Source organism: Podarcis bocagei, assembly GCF_964188305.1.
Source record: "Podarcis bocagei genome assembly, chromosome: 5".
Lineage (NCBI taxonomy): Eukaryota > Metazoa > Chordata > Lepidosauria > Squamata > Lacertidae > Podarcis > Podarcis bocagei.
The window spans coordinates 9431605-9447367 of record NC_138129.1 but is presented as its reverse complement, the minus strand read 5'-3'; the positions used below and the strand labels follow the sequence as shown (position 1 = coordinate 9447367).

The window sequence follows — 15763 nt, the reverse complement described above, 5'->3', positions numbered from 1 at the left end:
GTGATGTGTCAAATTTTTTGGAGACACTGCTGATGGAATCTTTTGAGGAGTTGGAGATAGCGTTGATAAGTGGTCCATGTTTCACAAGCATGCAGTAAGGTTGGTAGTACAACAGCTTTGTAAACAAGCATTTGGGTTTCCCTGCGAATGTCCTGGTCCTCAAACACTGCGCTTCAATCGGGAGAAAGCTTTCTGTGGCTTTCTTTTATACATAATACTTGGCACTGCATTGCAAAATTAGGAGACGTGTGAATTTCAAAGGATGGTTGTGTATATTGTTGAGGAAAGTGAATTGGCTTAGGGTTGCTTTGAAAGGCACACTGAGTATGGCTTGTCAGATTAAGACCTGGGAGACTAGGGTTCAAGAACTTCCACTTGGCCATGAATCTCACACTGGGATTACTTTGGGCCAGTCGCTGCTAACCTACCTCACAGGGTGGTTGTTGGGATTAAATGGGGGGGGGGGGACTTAGAGGAAAAGGTGGGACAGAAATGGAATAAATAAATAATCTGATTCCCACTGCATTCTTTTAACTTCTCCTGTATTGGTGAAGAGTTGCCAATCACTGCTTTAGGATAAACTAAAGCATGGAATTAAATAATGCAGGATCAGGCTTCAGTGAGAAGGAGCCTGTGCAGGCTGTACATAGCATGTGTTTACATGCACAGCGCCACTCCACTCCCTACAACCCATGCTTCCACAGTGGGGCACAGGACTGCAAGCATGGCATTTTGCTATAACGGGCAGGGGGAAGCCATGAGTGCATTTAATCTGCTTTTTTCCAGGAGAGGGCAGCATCAGCCTAGTAATAAGCCGCCTCTGTAGATGATGAACTTAGTCCAGAAGCGAGAGAAAGAAATGGTTATATATATAATCATTGCCCTAGATCAATACCACTATTGTTTTATGATGTAGCTCAGGGTAGAGCAGCTGAGGTGCATGCAGAAGTCCCAGGTTTGACCCTTGACATTTTGAGGTAGAACTGGCAGTGTCACCCTGTCTGAAAGTTTGGGAGAGCTGCTCCTGGTCACTGTTGATCATACTGAGATAGATGGGCCAGTATTCTGACTTGGTGTAAGGCAGATTACTATGTGCCACTTGGGCAAAACTGCATTCCGTTCTGGTAAGATGCCCCCAAAGCTAAATTAAGAAGGCAAGGGTATAGAGGCTGCCTGTAGGTGGAGGAAATAGGAGCTAGGGGTCTTAGTACACCACAAGCTTAACATGAGTCAACAGTGTGATGCGACAGCTGTTCTAGGCTGCATCAACAGAAGTCTAGTGTCCAGATCAAGGGAAGTAATAGCAACACTCAGTTCTGCCTTGGTCAGACCACACCTGGAATACTGTGTCCTTGGTCAGACCACACCTGGAATACTGTGTCCAATTCTGGGCACCACAATTTAAGAAGGATGTTGACAAGTTGGAACATGTGCAGAGGAGGGCAACCAAGATGAGCAGAGGTCTAGAAACTAAGCCTTGCGAAGAAGGGTTGGGGGAATTGGTTAGGGAATGTGACTAACATACACATTTTTGCAAGCAATTTCTCCTAATCTAATTTGTTTTTGTATCTTGTTTTCATGAATATAATCATTTTTATGCACATCTAATATATGCATGTTTGTAATCATTGTTTGGTTTGAGAATTGCATTGCAAAATTCAGACAACTGCAAATTTTGAAGAATGATTGTGTTTCAATTCTCATGTTTTGGAAAGTGCAATTTTTATCGATTTGCATTTAAATGTGATCAGAATCGAATTTCATCTCCATCCTATGTGCTTACAGTGAACACTTTGCAACTTCTCTACTACAGTGATAGAGCAATTTTGTGACTTTATTTGTGTGTGAGCACGCTCATGATGCTGTCTGCTGAAAAACATTCATTCGGCCCAATTTTTTTTGGTACCAAAGTAACAAGACTAGCGCCTTTACCTGAGCAGCCTCATTCATGGCTTGTTACTGCCTGGTTCAGAATACGAATTCGTCTAGCTTCAAATGCTTGGGTGCATTACAGATCAAGTGCCATTTCCCCAGGGAGATATTTCCTGGCTCAACATTCAGGATGGGTTGATCTGCTAATGTTGGTTTCTCTCAGTTTCTCCTTTTGCCAATGTTTATGTTCAGTCCTCCACAGTTCTGCTTCATTTTGCGATATATTTTCAAGAAAAGCCCTCATGTCCCAGCACTTAAATTCATATTTATCCTGCTACACACAATTTTATGCCGTATTTAATTGAGTCTAATGTGCCATCGAATCTAAAGTGTACCTCCAATTTTAGAACCTTGGAACCAAAAAAGTATTTACTGGCAAACGTAAATGTGCCACCAAATCTAATGCACACCTTAATTTTCACAACATAATTTGACCAAAAAAGCTGAGCATTAGATTTGAGTAAATACAGTATGCAGTTTCCCTTAATACATTTTTTCCAAAGCAATTTCCCGCAACTTAGCCTGTTATGTTCGTATGCATGCTTCCCCCTAATGCACACATCATTCTGTGTATCGTTGGGTTGGAGAACCGTACAGTAAAATTAGAAGTGCAAAATTGGAAGCATGTCTGTGTTTGCATATTGCTTGAGGAACTGCAAATTAGGGAGTTTCATATTTAGAGACATTGCTCATCAAGCATCAGCCAGCATTCAGCTTCATGAAGCTGTTCTGTAGATGACTGCACAATCGTATTTCATATTGGCTCCTGACTCTGGCTTGCTAGTTGAGAAGCGACATGCCCAGACCAACTGATCAGAAACAGCTTGCTGATTGGCGAGTCTGTACTCCATTTGGGCCAATTCTCTTATTTCCTCAACCGGGTTTAGAACCCTGCCAGGAGTGTCTGTGGCAACAGCTCCCTGATTACCAGCTCAAAGGTCGGCTTTGGAGAGAGGCAGATAGACAAGAAAACCTCCCCTCATGAGGAGGAGAGACACTCAATAAGCCAGAAGGATCAAGGCTTGGTGGGTGGCACATTTAGCAAGGGTCCCAAGTAGGAAAAGATCAAGGATGGAGTAGCAAAAAATGAAAGGAGTAAAGACCAAGACTGTGGGCAACCTTTGCTCTATAGCAGCTTAAAAAGGTAAAGGGACCCCTGACCATTATGCCCAGTCATGGCCGACTCTGGGGTTGCGGTGCTCATCTTGCTTTATTGGTCAAGGGAGCCGGCGTACAGCTTCCAGGTCATGTGGCCAGCATGACTAAGCCGCTTCTGGTGAACCAGAGCAGCGCACGGAAATGCCGTTTACCTTCCCGCCGGAGTGGTATTTATTTATCTACTTGCACTTTGACATGCTTTCGAACTGCTAGGTGGGCAGGAGCAGGGACCGAGCAACAGGAGCTCACCCCGTCGTGGGGATTTGAACTGCCGACCTTCTGATCAGCAAGTCCTAGGCTCTGTGGTTTATCCCACAGCGCCACCCGTGTTCCTTCTATAGCAGCTTAAGGCACAGGAAAAGGATGCAACTCTGGGCCTAGCCACCTCAGCAGTGAGTCAATGAGGGAAAAGGTTAACTGAAGGTAGGAACACAGGAAGTTGCCTTATATAGAGTTGGACCAATGGTCCACAGAGCTCAGTATTGTCTACGCCAGTGGTGGCCAAACTTGGCCCTCCAGCTGTTTTGGGACTACAGTTCCCATGATCCCTGACCACTGGTCCTGTTAGCTAGGGATGATAGGAGTTGTAGTCCAAAAACAGCTGGAGGGCCAAGTTTGGCCACCACTGGTCTACACGGATTGTGATAGAGGGATTAAGGGGGAAACAAGGCTGATTAAATGGACAGATTTCAGAAGGGCTCTGAGGATGAGAAAAGTTTTAAACTCATCCAAGGGAAGAGCTCACCAGTTGTTTTCCAAAGGGAAGAGACCCCCTGAGATCCTTGGGGGGAGGGTAGAAGCACTGATAACATAATTTTGTTCCCTGGTATGTTGTTATTTTTTGACGGGTGCATTGAAAACTACAATTTCCAAGGGGCAATGTAATGAGATGCACATGTGCCATCATCACTCATCAGCCAACAGAGCGCTTGGGGGAAAGGTGAATCCCCACCCCCACCCTGAGAATTATCCAAGAAAGATAGTAAATACCAAACTGATTTTGAACTGAGCTCAACTGAGGATGTTTACAGAAATGATTTGGCTGTGTGGCAAGGTGATTCCAGAATCCTCATGTAGCCTTATTTCCAATCAGAGAAAAAATTGCAAATGGCAATATATCTGCCTCCTCCCCTCTCTAGCAATTATTCCCTCTCAGCTGTGCTATGGAGAACAGGATTGTCACCGTCCTTGAGGGGAACAGGAGAAGACAATATCTGTGATGTCTGATCAAAAAACACTTGAGTGATGGACAAGTCAAATAAGGTTTGTGTATTTAAAGCATTAATTTATTAGAACAGTAACAAAGAACAGAGAGAATCATGCTAATTAAAAACAAACGAACCAAAACCTCCTACTGTCTTCTAGAGGACTCCACCATGGAGCCCTTCACAGATCACCAGGCCAGATCACATGGAAATGTCTGCTCAACCAAACCAACGCAATGGGCTGAATGGTGGTCCCGATCCTTGGCACCCTTGCGTCCTGTGCCAGTACGATGATTTGCTTGTGTGTTTCCTTCGTGCTTTCTCCTTGGACCATTGTGGTCCTCTTCAGAGGTGCAGGCATGCAAGTCATGGCTGATGGTCACTAGCATAACCCTATAGGTTATATGGCTTAATGGAGAGGGGAGAGGCTATCTGCCTGTGAATGTGGGCTGTGGACACACGTGTGGATCTTCACTCTTAAGAACATAAGAAGAGCCTGCTGGATCAGGCCAATGGCCCGTCTAGTCCAGCATCCAGTTCTCACAGTGTCCAACCATAATGCCTGTGGGAAACCAGTGAGCAGGACATGAGGACATAGAGTAACTGTACCCTCTTGTGGTTTCCAGCAACTGGTTTTCAGAAGCATCCCTGCCTCCAGCTGTGGCAGAGGCAGGGCATAGCTATCTTGCAAGGCTGGGAAGAAGGGAGTCCTGAAACTTGACTTGGCTCTTAGGTAGCCCACAATCCGATTCACACAGTGTCATATTTGAGCATCGGTCGCCTGGCTTCTCAACCCCAGAGAAGAATGTTAAGAATAAGCGTCTTCCTTTCTCCTTTTTAGCATCTGGAAAGTCCTTGCGATATGACTGTTGCAGATGAACTTTTTATTTTTAAAGGCACATGTGGGTTGCCTATGACAGATGCAGGGTCTTAGCATCACAGCAGACGGAGCAATTCTGCAGAGAGGCGTCCTTTTGCTTGAAACACTTGCCGCCTTGCTATGCATCAGTATTCTCAAAAGGCCACTTGGTTTTGCAGACAACAGTCCAGAGCTCAGACCTTTGCAAGTGGTCAAGTTGTGTAACAAAGTCGACTCCCCGTCCCCATTTAGCACAAAGGGCATTCTCGGTGGGCATGATTGCAAATCGAGAGAGAGCGGATGTAGGAGAATGTGCATGTGTGTGTTAACCAGAAAATGTTCTGCTCTGCTTCGGCATCCATGGGATCCAAAAAGTAATAATTGGGGGGGGGGGAGAGGGAAACGAAAAAGTATTGACAACTGAAGGAGACCTGACAGCAGCTTCAGCGTGGGATTGTGTTCTGGGATGAGGATGGAAGGCAGCAGGTAGACATGGCATGGAGTAGGTGTGAATTGTAGAGAGGAAGTAGTGTAGAGACAGTGGGAAAGGGTGGGAGATGGAGCCATCGGTTTGGGGAGGGGGCTGTTATACAGAAGCGAAAGAACAGGAGAAAACTCTCAGCCGCAATATATGTGGCACGTGACTTTTTCTGTGGACAATGGGATAAGATGAGCTCTGCGTAAAGGTACCCCTGACCATTAGGTCCAGTCGTGGCCGACTCTGGGTTTGCGGTGCTCATCTCACTTAATTGGCCAAGGGAGCTGGCGTACAGCTTCTGGGTCATGTGGCCAGCATGAATAAGCCGCTTCTGGCGAACCAGAGCAGTGCACGGAAACTCCATTTACCTTCCCGCCGGAGTGGTACCTATTTATCTACTTGCACTTTGATGTGCTTTCAAACTGCTAGGTTGGCAGGAGAAAGGACCAAGCAACGGGAGCTCACCCCGTTGCGGGGATTCGAACTTCTGACCTTCTGATCAGCAAGTCCTAGACTCTGTGGTTTAACCCACAGCGCCACCCGCGTACGAGCTCTGCTTAAGTCAGTCCAAATGTCCTTCTAGCTGAGCATCCTGTTTGCTCACACTGGCTGATCAGAGGCCTTTGAACAGCCCCCAAGCACGACGTGAAGGAAATAGTCTTCTCTGCTGCCCCCCAGCAACTGAAACTCACTGGCAAGCTGTCTCTGAGCCTGGAGGAATGCCGACATGACTGACAGCTGCTATCAAGGACATAGCCACCCATGAATTTATCTAATCCCTTTATAAGACCACAAGGATAAAGAAAACATTTGGGCAAAGATCAATCTCGGGATCCTTCTAGCATGAAGGGCTTGAGAAATCTGCCATGGCCCATGATATCCACGGACGATCTATATGTTTGTGGAGATCTACTAAGTGTGGGATGTCTTGTTACAAGTGCAGAAACTTGATGTCTCACCACCTTTTTGAAACCGTGGGGTAGCTTTGTACAGCATTGCAGTTGGAACGAGGTAGGCCCACTGAAAGCCAGCTAAAAATAGTCTTGGAGGACGGATCCAGCAAAGGGGTTTGCCAGGTAGCCACCCAAGCAATAGACCATATGGATGGAACCTTTGGTCCTCCAGATATAGCTTATCTACAGCTCCTATCATCCCTAGCTATTGGTCATGCCTGCTTGGGTTGAAGGACATCATAGTTCTCCACATCTCTGCAGACCTTAATGGATGAGGGTACAGAGAGACAGAATAACATAGAATTGGGTTCTAAATAGTTTTCCTATGACATCTAAAAAAACAACCACCACCAAGGAACTTCAACCAACACGTTGTCCATTATGGGAAACGGTAAGGTGAAACAGTTTGAAGTGGGTTTGGAGTTTGGGGGAGTGGGAAGAACTGTAGAAAAAGAGGGTAGGGACAAATGCATAATTAGTTGGCCCTGCCAGTCATTGGTTCAGCTAAGCTCTCTAGCACCACCTACTGTTGGCCTCCCTATCTTCCACCCTACCTATCTGAATCTCCACTGGATCAGTCCATTTGTCACAAGGAAATGGAAGCAATGATACCTTGGAAGTGAACCGCACTCAAGGGCGCTCCTAATGAAAAGTGAGTGCTACAGAGTCAAGTGGAGATTCTCCAAATACCTTCTTCTGATTCTCAATGGAGTGGTGTGGGGAAGGGAAACAGTATTTCCTCCCCAATTCATTCATTCATTCATTCATTCACAGCAAAACCTGCAAGTCCACTAATGAGCTAGCACATTGAAGAGACATTGGCATGAGTGGCTGGCCAGCAAAACGATATTTGGGCCTGAATGCCCACTTGTCGGAGTTCAGTCATCTTGTTGTGTATGTGCGTATCTGCATGTGTGTCGGTGTTTTTGTGTTCTTTCAAGTGGAATGTAGTTTCCCATCTTTTTGCATCCGGGACACCTGGCATTTGGGGAATCTGGATGGATGGTTTCAGTCTGTACAGAGTCTGGATCCTTGTCACTTACGCAGGCCTGCAGAAGGAAGGGAGGAAGGGAGGGAGGAAGGAAGGAAGGAAGGAAGGAAGGAAGGAAGGAAGGAAGGAAGGAAGGAAGGAAGGAAGGAAGGAAGGAAAGACATCAGATGAGAACTCAGAATATGGCACATACTTAAAGGCAGTTGTCAGGGTGCCTTTCCTCAAATACCCTCCTCCCATTAAGAGTATCTAAATTGAGTAAAGTAAGGCATTAACAGGGCATGGTATATTGTAGAAAGAACCTTTCTCTCTCTGCCGCACCCCTCAAACACCCTGAATTCTGCCTTTGGTTTTTTTTTTTTAAAAGAAAATTTTTATGTAAAATATATTTTAAACAAAAACACATATATGTGAAATATGCAATATGTAAATTCAGCATGTGTGTGTTGAATGAGCATGGGGAGGGGCAAAGATGGCAGTCAAGGAGCTATGCAGGCCAATGAAACTCCTTCCTCTCGTCCCTTGGAAATCCTGCTCAGCCTCCATACCGTTTTCAGAGAGTGCACCCAGCATGGCCCCTCTACATTACAATTGCAGTCCTGAGGACTGGTAACTTTTTAAGCAGCAAACAACCGAGAAACAAGTGCAGGTTGAGGTTACTGAGGTGCTGAATTCTGAACACGTTTCTGTGCGATTGTGGGACTCTTCGTCTGCATGCCTGCATGTACCACTAATTAGGCAGGTGGTATTATCGTTTTAAAATGTATCATCTGGTTTTCACTGGTATGTCCCAGGAAAGGTTACAGCATTTTAAAATTCCGAATTAAAATCAGAATAAGGTGGGGTCCTGAAGCACATATCTCAGGCTAGGGTAAAGAGGTGTATCTTCAGAAAATGCTACTTATTACTAATACTACTAGAAAAATGCCTGTTGTTCTACCTCTCAGGAATCTCCCCAGGCCCCAACGCTCCTCCCCAGCCTCCCTCCCTGTGTGTCTCTGGTCCAGCTTGCCACTGACACATGGACCCCGGACACTCCTACTCCATGTAGACCTTCATAGGATTGTCCTTTGAATCTACACTTCACCTCCAACCCAACCACACACACACACACACACACACACACACACACACACACACAAAAGAGACCCCCCCCCAAGTACATTTTGTTCTACTTCAGCTTTAAGCTTCCTTCTGTTGGATTAGTAAATCAAGGCGCTGCCTCGGATCCTCCAGAGGCATTGCATATTCCCTCCTTGCAAAACCTACAGTGCTGGAAATCAATATTTAATCTCTTGCCCCATCAATCTAAACACGGTGACAGAATGGGGGGAAATGCAGTTCCGGACCAAAAACAAAAACAAAACCCAAAGGTGCTGGCGTTTTAAGAGCTGACCTCAGGCCATTTTTGCAAACTGTTGGCGCCAGTCACAAAATGAGATTTCGGAGCAACAAAAGCAAGAACTTCTTCACGCTGAGCACAGTTTGCTTACAGAATTCTCTGCCACAAGACGTAGTGACGGCCGCCAACTTTGACATCCTTGAAAGGGGATGGCCACTTCAGGGTGCTGGCCTAGACGTGCCATTGGGCTCTTCTTAGGTTCTTGTGGTCATGATGGCTATATGCTTCTCCCAGGATTTGAGGGAGAGAACCTTAGACCATCCATGCCTTGGAAGTTTTTGCAACAAGAGGCAGTCCAGATGAGCCCTTAAGTCTTAGCACTGCCCTTGTAGAACTCAACAGGGAAGAGGAGGGACATAAAATCAGAATTAACTGTTGGCCTCCCTGTAGGGACGTGGGTGGTGCTGTGGTCTAAACCACTGAGCCTCTTGGGCTTGCCGATTGGAAAGTTGGCGGTTCGAACCCCCGCGATGGAGTGAGCTCCGGTTACTCTGTCCCAGCTCCTGCCAGTCTAGCCATTCAAAAGCATGCCAGTGCAAGTAGATAAATAGGTACTGCTGCAGCAGGATGGTAAACGGCGTTTCTGTGTGTTCTGGCACTAGTCATGGTCCTCCATGTGCCAGTAGCGGTTTAGTCATGCTGGCCACATGACCTGGAAAACTGTCTGTGGACAAACGCTGGCTCCCTCGGCCTGAAAGTGAGATGAGCGCTGCAACCCCATAGTCGCCTTTGACTGGACTTAACCACCCAGGGGTCCTTTACCTTTTACCTTTTTACCTTGGCCTCCCTGCTATGATCAGTCTCCAATCATAATGGGGTATTCGTGGTGGATTTATACTGGAGGGTACAAACATCATTCGACTTTTTAAGTTGTTCTCCAATGTTTCCCCAATGTTGCAGCGTTACTGATGTTTGGAGGGCCAGTCTTGCATTATCGCTTAACAGAAGCAGGATGAAAACAGACCTGGGAATATTTGTTGCAGGAATCCAGCAGGGAACCCAATTTGAAACAGAGCAGTATGTCCACCCTGAAACCTTTGCAGGCACAAAGCAGAGAGTCCACATATATCCGCCCCGGTTATCATCCTGAGCACAAATCATCCCGAATGCACAATCGGAAAGACGTCTGAAGGGGCCCATACTTACAGGTATGTCTGCTTGAACAAAAGGTTGGAGGGCTTTTCATTGACATGGTAGAGAGGGAATGGGTCAAATCCACCAATGAAATCAACTGAAAGAAAGAAAATCCAAAACTCATGCATAAAACAATGGTGTGGTTGAAACAAAACAGAAGGAGGGTGAAGATGGCAAACAGTAAACCAAAGGGTGAGGAGTGTGTGCGGAAAAGACCAAATGCAAAGGTGCTCACCAGCAAAGCCTTAGGGCAGAATCCTGCCAAATTTAAGTGTATGCGCACCTTGGTGATTTCAATGGGAGACTAAAGGACAGGCTTCACTCGCCTCCACTGAAATTAAATGGACGTAACTATCCTTAAGGGACACGGGTGGTGCTGTGGGTTAAACTACAGAGCCTAGGACTTGCTGATCAGAAGGTCGGCAGTTTGAATCCCCGCGACGGGGTGAGCTCCTGTTGTTCGGTCCCTGCTCCTGCCAACAGAGCAGTTCGGAAGCATGAAGTGCAAGTAGATAAATAGGTACAACTCCAGCGGGAAGGTTAACGGAGTTTCCGTTCACTGCCAGAAGCGACTTAGTCATGCTGGACACATGACCCGGAAGCTGTATGCCGGCTCCCTCGGCCAATAAAGCGAGATGAGCGCCGCAACCCCAGAGTCGGCCATGACTGGACCTAATGGTCAGGGGTCCCTTTACCTTTACCTTTAACCATCCTTAGCTTTAGCTAGTTTGTTCCCTGGGTTCCTTGCAAACTCCTATCAAGAAAGTCAGTGTGGTGTAGTGGTTAGAGTCTTGGGCTGTGACGTGGGAGACTAGGGTCTGAATCCTCCAGTCAGCCATGAAGCTCAGTGGATGACCTTGGGCCCATCACTGCCTCTCAGCCTAATCTACTTTGCAGGGTTGTTGTGGGAGATTAAATGAGATGGGGCAGAACCACATGCGCCAACTTGAGTTCCTTGGGATATAAATGCAATAAAATAAACAAACACTGAAAATGGAAATGCTGGCAATGTGGACTTCCAGGATGGAACAACCGTCCAGGACCACAACATACTTCTTTTGGTCAGGCACCAGTAAAACAATCCAGAAAGGAATTGCTTCCTTTCCACAGTTATCACAGTGATGCAGTGGCTCAAGGTTTGGGGTTCCAGCCCAGCTGCAGGAAGGTCTGAGAGGCCTTGGAGTCTGAGAGCAGCTCTTGAAGTCCTCGTTCCTCTGGCCCACCACAAGCACATCCCCAGCTCCATCTGGTATGCAGGCTGAGACCCTACCTGCCCATGGACTGTCTTGCCAGAGTGGTGCATGCTCTGGTTATCTCCTGCTTGGACTACTGCAATGTGCTCTACGTGGGGCTACCTTTGAAGGTGACCCGGAAACTACAACTAATCCAGAATGCGGCAGCCAGACTGGTAACTGGGAGTGGCCGCTGAGACCACATTACACTGGTCCTGAAAGACCTACGTTGGCTCCCAATACGTTTTCAGGCACAATTCGGCCCAGTATACCTGAAGGAGTGTCTCCACCCCCATCATTCAGCCCAGACACTGAGGTTAAGCTCCAAGGGCTTTCTCTTTGACATCTGGTGGGAGGGCATTCCACAGGACAGGTGCCACCACTGAGAAGGCCCTCTGCCTGGTTCCCTGTAACTTGGCTTCTTGCAGCGAGGGAACCGCCAGAAGGCCCTTGGCGCTGGACCTCAGTGTCTGGGCTGAACGATGGGGGTGGAGATGCTCCTTCAGGTATTATTATTTGTGTGGGGTGTGTGGGGTACTAGAGGAGGGGTAGTACCTCTGGTGGGGGAACATGTCATGGTGCTTCAGGAACAGTTTGTCCACCTTTGGTCCTCATCCTGCACTTAGCTGTCACCTGTGGCCCCTGGAAGCTGCCAACATGTGACAACCGTCACACCCCTGGAAATGGCTTCGACTGGCTGGCTAAGTGAGGGTGGCCGATGGGTTTCAAACTCTCAGTGACTTAGGGACTTCCCCTGCATGAGAAAACAGGCTCTGGTGGATTGAGCGGGCAGGAGCAATAGTGGGTCCAACGGTCAAGAAGGTGGTTTCTGTATGTGCTGTAGAGGGAAGTGAGGGGCAGATGGGGCCCATCAACCTGGGAAGGAACCTGGGAAGAAAAACTCTGAGCCTAAACCTCTGCTGCCATGTGGGATATCTTCGGGAGAAGGAAAGGTTAAGGGGCAAACCCAGAATGGAGTTCCTAAGATGGTTGGATGGTTTTGTATGCCTCCTTCTGGCAACTCCTGCTGCTAAGCTGGTGCCAATCATATTGCTCTACTCTCCTTTGGACCACATCAGTGAGGCCGAGAAGAGGGTCATGTCATCTGGGTAGCCCAGGACCTCCATACACACTGCCCAAGTTTGTGCCCCAGCACTTTGGTGCTGCTAAAACAGCAGTTTGACTTCACCCCCAGAAGCGCACTCCGTTGTCTATTGAGACAGACAGATGGCAACAACAAGTATCCTGGGAAAGGGGACGGGTGGCCAGTTGAAACCCTGAACAGGCCAACTCTATGCTGCAACATTATAATGCAGGTCCCAGTCGTTGAACTATCACTCCCAAACTGAGTAAAGTGTGAATAGCGGGTTGCGTTATTGTTTCCGCCTCCCACCCCCACCCCACAGTGGCGCGCAAATTGTGTTAGCGCCTGGCAAGGCACCTCTGCGCTTATAACGACTTCCTGCTCCAGAGCAAAGGAGTGTTTTCAAAGAAACCCACAAATGGGGGAGAAAATTAAAAGGCAGCTCAAATTGGCTCAGGTCACTGGAAGGCTCTACTGCTGAGCGTGTGAAATATTGATGGTTTGTCAGTGTTAATTATTGAGGCTGGCATTTCGGAATTGGAATGCCGGAAGAGGGGAGGGGGAAAGGATTTGCTGGGGGTGGTGGGAGGGGGGGCGCTGAAATTAGCTGCTCTGAATTTCTCAATAAATCACTCTCCCCCCGCCAGCTCGGTGACATCTCTTTTTATTTTATTGGCTTTTCTCTTGAGATTCACCCTCCCTCACCTAGCCTGATCGACCTCCTCCCTACGCCCCATCAAAGTTACTCCTTTTATTGCAAATATATAGCCATAGTTATTTTAAAACAAACTATATATTCTAAAACCACAAAATCCTTTAACCAAACCACAGCCAAAATTGATAATCCAGCTTTTCTCTCTAGCAGTAAGTGGGGGTTTTGGTTGATCAAATTACAAATTATTTCCCACTTTTCTCTTCTCCATCTCTCTCTTTATATATATATATTGCTCAAGTAATAATAATAATAATAATAATAATAATAATAATAATAATAATACCCCGCCCTCCCCAGCCAAGACCGGGCTCAGGGTGGCTAACCATCAAAGTTATAAAATATCAGAGGAGCGTACAGAGAACCAAAAGTAAGTGTAAAACATACACCCAAAATAATACAGTTAGAATAACAGTAGGACATCGGAAGATGATCGGCGGGCAAGAATTAATTAATGATTAATGGTTTAATCGTGTCTTTAATTATTAATCCATTCATTCTGGGTTTTCGTTCAGAACAGGTGTGGGTAGACACCCAGGTCTTAAACACCTGAAATTACACGTGGTTGGAGCAAAGAGTTAAATGAATTTCATGTTAAAATAGCCCCCTACACTGACAGCCCCATTACTTGGGACCAGAAGGCAAATGTTAGGATCTCTTTGTGCCTCCAAAAGGTTCTATACCATAGAAGGCAATAGCTTGGCAAAGAGGTTGATGGGGAGAGTTGTTTAGGACTTTGTAAGCAAGTAAGAAGACCTGGAACCCCGCCTGGTGGCATATTAGCAGCCAGTGCAGCTGCTTCAACAAAGGTGTACTATTTTGACAACAGTTAGCTCAAGGCAGCAACCTCACGGCAGCATTTTGCAGTAACCACAGTTTCCGAACCACCTACAAGGGCAGCCCCACACAGAGTGCATTGCAGCAATCAAGTCTTGAGGTTACCAACGAGCCAGCTGAACGTGGCCAGATTATGTAACTGTTTAAAATTAATCTCCCAGTGGATTTGGCCACTAAGATTGTTTCACAAAATCAATTCAACGGTTGCCCCCTTGGGGAGATTTCATGTCTTAAGCACATGCTGTTTTTTTGTTGCATCAATTAAGTGTTTTAAATTTGTTGTTGCCCTGAGCCCGGTTTTCTGAACAGGGAAGGGCGGGCTGTAAATAAAAAAAATATTATTATTATTATTTATGCTCAAGCAACAATGATAGATTTTAAGTCTATAATCAGAGTGGGGAACTAGATGTTACTGAGAGCCAGTGTGGTGTAGTGGTTAAGAGCTGTAGACTCGTAATCTGGTGAACTGGGTTCACGTCTCCGCTCCTCCACATGCAGCTGCTGGGTGACCTTGGGCTAGTTACACTTCTTTGAAGTCTCTCAGCCCCACTCACCTCACAGAGTGTTTGTTGTGGGGGAGGAAGGGAAAGGAGAATGTTAGCCGCTTTGAGACTTCTTTGGGTAGTGATAAAGCGGGATATCAAATCCAAACTCTTCTTCTTCTACTGGACTCCAACAGCATCCCCAGCCAAGAAGGTCAATGGTCAGGGATGATGGGAGTTGCAGTCTAAAAATATTTGGAGGACCAGACAATCCCTTCAGAAGATGGTACCCTCCAGATGTTATTGGACTACAACTTTCATCATCATTGGTCACACTGGCTGGGGCTGATGGGAGCTAGTGTACCAACATCTGGTGAGTATCAAGTTGGCTACCACTAGCATAGACTCACCCCACCCCAAGAAAAAAACACAACATCTCTCCTACCTGCTAGTCAACATCTTCAGTAACGTGCAAAGTATCTTAGCATCTTCCTAAGCTCAGTTCTCGACCAAGTACAGATATATTAGCCTAACTAGAGGGGGTGGCAATGAAAGTGGTTCAAGCTGTTCATTACAGGCATTTTAGAGCGTCGTAAATTTAAAGGCCAGCTTCTGACGCAACGCTGATCAATAAAACCACCGTGAAGAACACATCTTTTAGACAGTTTCAAAGAGAGATTGCTGGAGTAAGTGCTCTTTCCGCCCACCCCAGAATTTGGAAAAGCACTCGCACTACTCTACTCGAAATAAATACAGCCACTTACAGCAATTGAACTTAATGCGTTGTTTAACAGGAGATTAGTGACCTGGCCGCAATACTTGCCGAGCCAGCCAATAAACACTTAGGGCCCAGTGCAGCCCAAGCTAAGCACTTTAAACAGTGCAACCCTAAAGCACAGTCCTCCAGGAATAAGCGCAATACATAAAGACCAGGCTGCCTTAAAGTTTAGCTCAGGTCCTGTTTGTGGGTTTCTCATAGGTGTTCACCAGGAGGACAGGAAGCTAAACCAGATGAGCCATTGGCAGTGCCGGATTTACGTATAAGCAGGGGCGGACGAAGGCGTCGTGACACCCAGGGCAGGCGTCGCTACGTACGACTCATGCGCCGTATGTAGCAACACCGCACATGTGCTGTGCATAGTGGTTTGCCGGTGCCGGCGCTCCAGCGCCATACGGGCGGTGCCGGGATTCTCTGCTTGCGGCTGCAGCCGCGAACAGAGGATCCTCTACCCCGACCTGGCCACAGTGATCCATGCGATGGTCACCTCCTGGCTTGACTACTGTAATTCGCTCTATGCGGGGCT

General features: G+C 46.9%; 1 protein-coding gene across 3 annotated transcripts in view; it reads right to left on the bottom strand.

Moving 5' to 3' along the window:
* Positions 1-4354: 4354 nt before the first annotated feature.
* Positions 4355-15763, bottom strand: part of NKAIN4 (sodium/potassium transporting ATPase interacting 4) — a gene marked incomplete at its 3' end in the record, with an annotated part of 104558 nt that continues 93149 nt past the window's right edge. Inside the window, exons 6-7 of one of the 3 annotated variants that reach the window (XM_081196754.1) lie at positions 10125-10209; positions 4355-7634 (exon numbers count right to left, since the gene is read on the bottom strand). In XM_081196754.1, the coding sequence (XP_081052880.1) occupies positions 7625-7634; positions 10125-10209 (95 nt within the window). Of the gene's footprint in view, positions 7635-10120; positions 10210-15763 lie in introns of those variants that run through there. The other 2 variants (XM_081196756.1, XM_081196755.1) reach the window with 2 other exon arrangements.